The following is a 7511-nucleotide window of genomic DNA, read 5'->3' as shown; positions in this document are numbered from 1 at the left end:
TAGCCCAATTGCGAATTCCACAGTTGCCACTGTTAACACTAGTGAAGCGAGTGATTAACCCACCATCCCACCCATACCGATTGGATCCGACCACACCTTTTTGGGACTCTCCCTCACTAACAACACCACATCCCACACACCCATGATGCACACCTCACACACCATGATCCATTTCGCACATGAGCTAGCCCCCTTATATTTGGTAGAGGTCGAGAAGGGACTCCTGTTGCTCCATCCCTCTACACCACTACATATGCTTGCCTCTCACATCACATATGTTCTTCAAACATCAACCATCAACTCTTTCCCACACACCACTTATACAGGACACACTCCCCCCCAGAGACCATGCAACAGAACCGTAGGTACGATGATGAGTGCAGAGATCTTTACCATCGGCTACGTGCACAACAGACTCTTGGAGAGACCACTAATCGAGAGGACATACACTAGATGAAGACACACACGCCAAAAGAGGCGAGCTTTCGAGGAGGCACATGACACATGAGCTAGAGCTATATCACATGTTCATGATCATGGATGGTGCCACAGCGTGGCGCACCCTCTAGGAGCCACGACCGACTACCCCCATTGAGGATCCACAAGTATGGCACGACTACGTAGAGAAACTCTATGAGGTGCCGAACCACACTCCGATTCCACAACCTCCTTGGCCTTGACCCACAAGGTCCTCCTTCTTCATAGCGGAGATGGTCAAGAAGGCCATCCACCCACTACAACACCGCCGATCATCAAACCATACAGGTTTACAAAATAAGCACCTCATTTATGCAACCGCCACGATAGCCCCGTTGATTGCACATGCATTCAATCGGACCATAGGGGAGGGCTTCCCAGAGGAGTGGACCAGGCAGACCATTGTGCCGATCCAAGACTGGAAACACTTTGGACCGAGGGAATTACAAGACAATCATTATCGGTCATACAATGGCCAAGCTATATGGGCCAGTTCTTGAGGCTGAGCTTAGTTCTTACGGGGTGGTTGAGGGCCTACGGGCTCCCGGCTAGGCAGGGTTCATGCGAACCTTCTCTACTATTGACCACATCTTCGTTCTTCATTGCCTCATTGATGGGGCAAAGGTGCGGAAGAAGAGGCTTTACTGCTGCTTTGTGGATTTTCACAAAGCATTTGACACCATCCCACGGGAGAGGCTCTTTCGACTACTCTAGAGTTTGGGAATACCTTCGGAGATGATATGGTACACTGTCTATGAGAGACTGACTGGGAGAGTTTGCTGCCCAGGCGGTATGTCAGAGTCTATTGCTAGCACATTTGGTGTTAAGCAAGGATGCCCCTCTCCCCAACCCTCTTCGGACTCTACATCGATGAGACCTCCGACTACATCCTACGAGGAGAACAGGAGCGGACCTAGCAGGTACCGCATTCCACATTATGCTATATGCAAACGACATTTTAATGATTACAGAGTCACCAAAGCGCCTACAAAGCCATCTAAGAGCTTTGGATGAGTTTTGCACAGACCGGGGACTCACGTTGAATCTTGGGAAAACCAAGATCATGATCTTCCACACCTTCAGAGCAATTCGACAAGTAACCACATTCACAATAGCAGGAGGACCAGTAGAGGTGGTCACCTCGTACATCTACCAGAGAGTCACATTTACCAGCAAACAGGGACCCTTCTCCATGGCACAGGCCGCCACTGACAGACTCACCAGAGGATATGCAGCACTAGCCATGCTAGAGCGAAGATGCCATCGAGCACACTTTCAGGAGCCCCGTACGAACGGGTGGCTATTCGACACATTGGTCACTTCAACCCTGATGCATGCAACAGCAGTGTGGGTACCCGCATTGACAGACAGCCAATGGGCACGGATTGAGAGACCACATATCTATATGAGTCTCGCCCTTTTCGAGGCAAGCACACAGTGCCACCAGACATCATCAGGACAGAGCTTGCCCCCCCCCTCCCTCCCCCCCAAATGGTGGTCAAGGCACTTTTCCAAACGGTCTACTTCATCCAGAGAGTGCAAGAGCTCCTGATCGACAGACACACGATAAGCATTTGAGTCAACCATACAGATATCAGAGTCTGGATACGACAAAGCATGGTACACACAGATTAGAGCATGGTTCGGAGTGCACAGCCTTGACCTGGCACCTTTCCAGTACGACCCTAACTCCCCCCAACGCCATCTCTCACATAATGAGAGAAACACATTGGTCACTTCAACCCTGATGCATGCAACAGCAGTGTGGGTACCCGCATTGACAGACAGCCAATGGGCACGGATTGAGAGACCACATATCTATATGAGTCTCGCCCTTTTCGAGGCAAGCACACAGTGCCACCAGACATCATCAGGACAGAGCTTGCCCCCCCCCTCCCTCCCCCCCAAATGGTGGTCAAGGCACTTTTCCAAACGGTCTACTTCATCCAGAGAGTGCAAGAGCTCCTGATCGACAGACACACGATAAGCATTTGAGTCAACCATACAGATATCAGAGTCTGGATACGACAAAGCATGGTACACACAGATTAGAGCATGGTTCGGAGTGCACAGCCTTGACCTGGCACCTTTCCAGTACGACCCTAACTCCCCCCAACGCCATCTCTCACATAATGAGAGAAACATAGTGATCCGAACGGATCTCTGGCAGCTCTATATCAGATAGACTTGGATCACATTTCCTCTCCGACGGAAATGTGATCCAAGTCAGACTTGGCTCACAGTGTCATCACACAAACTAGAGATCAAGGTGGGGTGAGCTCATGACATTCCCATGGAGAAGAGAGCGTGTAGAGTATGCAAAGAGGAAGTGGAGAGCGAGGAGCATTTTGTTTGTAGATGCAGAGCTTATGTGGATATCAGAAGCCGATACGAACTCCTATTTAGAGGGCAACCTACCTTCTGAGATATCATGAACTCTCGAGATCAGAGACAGCTGGGGCACTACTTGCTAGAGATACAGAGGCACAAGGACACACTTGGGGGGGGGGGGGTGGGGGGGGAGCCGCAGCTTACTGATTTCTTTTAGAGAGCTACACCCCTTACATTCCCAGACCCACCGAGGGGAGTGACCCTTCAACAGGCTAAGGCGAGCCAGGCCTGACGACGCCCATGGGCTACCAATGGCCAAGCCCCATGACTCCACCGCAGACAGATCGAGAAGATTCGGGCTCGAGCATATCGAGCTGCCGAGGAGAGACGAGCCCAGATGATGGCTCACCCACATGTCCTCATCAGGGCCACACTTGCTCCCGACCCTCCCACGTACTACATTTGACACCCCCCCATTAGCACAAGATGGAGCTAGCTAGATTGATGCATTTACATCATTGTACTACCCTCGGCATATAGACATGCACACATCCCTAGTACTAGTGCTCCACCCATTCCCATAGATTTCATCACCCACCAGAAGTCCTTCTCTCTTTTACTTTGTACCAGTCTGAACTATTTTGTCTCGGTGGGTTGGCACCAGAACCAGTTTGTTCCTCATGTCAGGTGATTGGCTTCCTACCTAGACTTCATTGTTCCATGCCTACTATTTTACCAAAGGATGTAGCCTGCATTAGCGACAACAAAACGAAAGAAACTCTTTTTCCAAGCTCTAAGCTAAGCATTGTCTCATTTGAAGCCACAGGAGGTCCATGCGTATCCACGTTGCTTTCCTTTCTGGTGACTGAAATAATGCATCCGGTGTGGAAACCCCAGAACTCCACTGCATCGCTGCAGACCTTGCAACATTCAGAGGCATAACTGCATTATGGCTTACCTTCACATAAATGGGCTTCTCAGGCTTATTTGCAGCTCAAGCGTCCCTTTAGAGAAAGATGAACAGATTTTATGGCATTGCATTCACACGTTCTCTCTCACCACCGTGTGATGCCGGCGACAGATGGTATGGTGAAGCCTCTGGCTCCATAGTTATTGCTTCTTCAGGTATCAGCTGCATGATGGGCTCTTTAAAGCTTGCTTTCTTTGCAATAGCATCACTTATTCAGGATTCAAGCGCGTCATGCAAAGCATTCTATGACAACAAAATGTGCTTCTCTGTGCACAAACCTGTTTTTGAGCACTGATACAGATGTCAGCAAGGAAAACAGGGTGTGCGTGTGTGCACACAGGCAGACGGCTGCAGATGTCTCAGGAAGCAAGGTCACGAGTGCATGCTACAGGCCTCAGGCCTCTGATTCAGGAGGCGAGGACGGTGCAATAACTTCAGCAGGTATCTCTACGCGGCATCAGCGTGCATGTTAAGGTCCTTCAGCGCTGCAGGTCAAGCAGGTCCTTGCTCCAATATCCGACACAAGGGAGCTTCATTTCACCAGCCTCTATTATAAAGATTATCCATGAGATATCAAATGTATGCCTAATTCTCTTCTTCTGGAAGGCTAAAATCTTCAAGGGGGATGCTCCTATATGTTGCTTTTAAAATTGCAAGCAATGGCACTGATATACCCCGCAGTCTCACATGGCAATCCAACCCTATGTCAAATGCCATATGGCATTCACAGTGGGCATGTCACAAACCTAATGCTCCAAGTTTATCCCAAGGATTTTCCTGAAGAAAACAATCACATCAAGGTGAAGTTCAGTATCGGTTTAAGGAAAAGGTTCCAAATTTACTGCCAAGGATGGGCATTGAATAAGCCGGAATGAGATAAGATGCTCCCCCTAAAAGTCCATGCGGTCTACTGCCCGTCCATGTCGAAGGCAGCATATAGCTTCGAGTAGGTTAGAAGCTCATGGTGGTGGTGGACCCAAGTGTGTCAAATATGCAGGTCAGTGATGGATGTCGGGGCGCGTGGCTTCCTGTAAACATGGACAGAAGGAAATTAAGGCAACTTGCCAGCTAAAAGGGAACTCTCTTCATCTCTGCAAAGTGCCCCAAAGCAAACCAAACAAAAGAGGAAAGTATGCTCCTCAGGACCCATTGGAAATCGAACATACAAAGACCATTTCAATTTATATGTGTAAGGCCCTTGCTAATCTTACAGCCATAGTAAAAATGAACCTTAAAAATCTTAATTTACAAGCTTATGTAGCAGATTCTCCTCCAGAAGTATGGTGGAGAGAATGTGCTTCATGATTCCTTCTGTAAAGTTTACTCGCACTAGAATAGGATGTCCATCCAATAGCACTGGGCAGGGCTGGAGTGGACGAGAGTAGAGTCTTAGCCTCATCTAGTCGGCCAGCACGTGAAAGCAGATCCACCATGCAGTTGTAATGCTCAATGCTCGGCGTAACATTATAAGATTCAATCATGCACTTGAAATAGCGGCAACCCTCCTCAATAAAACCAGCACGACTGCAGGCTGATAAAATACTCATGAACATCATGCTGTCAGGCTCTAAGCCCTGCCTTTGCATTTTTCTAAAGCTCTGCTCAACCTGCACGCCCTGACCACAAACTGCATATCCTGACACAATAGCACCCCACGATGCTACATCTGGATTAGAAAGCGTGTTAAATACTTGGCATGCATCTTCTATACTGATGCATCGAGCATACATGTCAACAAGGGCATTCTTAATAGCAACCTCTCGATCAAGATGCCCTTCAATAATCTGCTCATGAGCTAGCCTGCCCTCTTGTAGAGCACCGACAAGTCCACATGCTTTTAAGACACACAGATGTGTTGCTCTGTCTGCCTTCAAATTTTTCCTCTGCATGTCTCCAAAAAGATCAAGTGCGGGAAAGCCGTGACCATGTTGAATATATCCTGCAATCATTGTACTCCAGGACACCTCATCACAAAATGGTAGGCTATCAAATACCACCCGGGCTTCCTTTACCTTGCCACATTTGACATACATATCAACGAGGGTGCCACCAAGAACAACATCAGCTAGCAGCCCATGTATGCTGATTTGTTCATGAATTTGCCTGCCTTCATGAATGGCACCAACGGCACCACAGGCCTTCAAAATAGACACATACGTTGTACTTTCTGGTTGTACGCCCTCCTGCTGCATTTCCTCATAGAGATCAAGGGCCACAAGACCATGCCCATGCTGTGCATAGCCCGAAATCATGGAGCTCCAAGAAACCACATCTGTATGAGGATGCAACATGTCAAAGACGCAACGAGCCTCCTGTAAACTCCCACACTTGGCATAGGTGTCAATAAGCAAATTGCAAAGAACAACATCTGCATCAAAATCTTTAGAGATGATATCATTGTGGGCTTGGCGTATGCAATTTACAGAACAGAGGCTCCCGCATGCTTTCAAGACAAATAGGAAGGTGACTCTGTTGGGCATGACATCCTTCCGCTGCATGCCACCATAATATAGAAGACCAGTAAAGGGCTCGCATAGTTGGGTGCAAGCAGAAATGATTGCATTCCATGAAAACACAGTGGGTTTAAGAACCTTGGCGAAAGCGTCCTTCGCATCTGGCAAACTCCCACAAAGAGTGAAGAGGCGAATAAGGTGATCCGCTAAGACAGAAGCCGAATAACGGCCAGAGTCATACAAAAGAGACTGTATGTGACGAGCCGCCGCAAGGTCCTTGCTTTGAGTGCATGCCTGAAGCAGCAAGTACAAATCGTCTCTGCGTAAACCCTGTCCTTCTCGCCTCAGAAGTTCTGCTGAGTGCAATGCATGGCGAACTTGTCCATTCTCACAGAATCTGCTGTACACACAAACATCCACAAATAAACAAACAGATACAGACAACATCAAAATCTGGTGAGCGCACTCGTTCAATTACCTGCGTATTTCTCCGATGCAAGTCTGCGGTTTGCCATCCACGTTCACCACGCCCTGTAGAGCTCGCTTCAAAACAGCCAGGTTTCGGTTTGTACCCTCATCTCCAAAGAGCGAAGGAGACTGCAGAAGTCGCCTACCCTCCTCACTATCTCACACGGGCATGGGATGGATGGGATCAATGGCCCATACCCATTTCGGGTATCCGGTGCGATATGAGCCGTCCGATGCGACTTTTGTAAATTTGGGAAAACAGGTAAATTCGGGCGCACCAAAACTTGATATGAGCCGTCCGATGCGACATTGTAATTCAGGAAAACAGGTAAATTCGGGCGCACCAAAACTTGTAAATTCGGGCGCCCCTGCCCCCCCTCCCCCTCTCATCCCCCGGACTTGAACCTTGGACGCCACCTTTGCAAGCCTATCACCTTAACCACCTCACCTGCGTGCTCGTTGAAAGCAATGGGAGAAGGGGGAGTTTTATGATAAACACGTCGCTAAACCCGTCGTTGTGTAAATTCGGGACGGCTTTAGTAAATTCGGGCAAACTGGTAAATTCGAACCTGCCGTGAGATCAACGGCCCAAGATGCCTGCGCTCCCCAAAAAAGGCGTGGTCCATTGATCCCATCCAACCCATGCCCGTGTGAGATAGTGTTGAGGCTGCCCTACTACAATTAATGGCAACCGTATGGTTTCCAATAGGTGTGTAGTTCTGCAAAGGGAAAAAAAGAGTTACCAAAATGCCCCTGAAATTTGTGAAAATTTCCAAAATACCCCTCAAATTTCAGAAATTCCAAAGATACCC

The 7511-nt window shown here is 48.6% G+C and overlaps 1 protein-coding gene across 1 annotated transcript; it reads right to left on the bottom strand.

Annotated features, from left to right (window-relative positions):
- Positions 1-3400: 3400 nt before the first annotated feature.
- LOC147454878 (pentatricopeptide repeat-containing protein At2g13600-like) lies at positions 3401-6856 on the bottom strand. The gene is made up of 2 exons (XM_086516700.1): positions 6710-6856; positions 3401-6631 (listed from the first exon to the last, which is right to left on the bottom strand). The coding sequence occupies exon 2, from the start codon at positions 6274-6276 to the stop codon at positions 5032-5034; it is 1245 nt and encodes a 414-aa protein (XP_086372826.1). The 5' UTR covers positions 6277-6631; positions 6710-6856; the 3' UTR covers positions 3401-5031.
- Between the last annotated feature and the right edge of the window lie 655 nt (positions 6857-7511).

This window comes from Adiantum capillus-veneris, chromosome 7 (assembly GCF_014529385.1).
Source record: "Adiantum capillus-veneris isolate H3 chromosome 7, ASM1452938v2, whole genome shotgun sequence".
Taxonomy (NCBI): Eukaryota; Viridiplantae; Streptophyta; class Polypodiopsida; order Polypodiales; family Pteridaceae; genus Adiantum; species Adiantum capillus-veneris.
Note: the sequence above shows the minus strand (reverse complement) of the source record. Positions and strands in the feature narration are given on the sequence as shown.

Coding starts and splice junctions, on each gene's coding strand:
- LOC147454878 (XM_086516700.1), bottom strand. CDS start 6,276: ATGCAGCGGAAGGATGTCATGCCCAACAGAGTCACCTTCCTATTTGTC.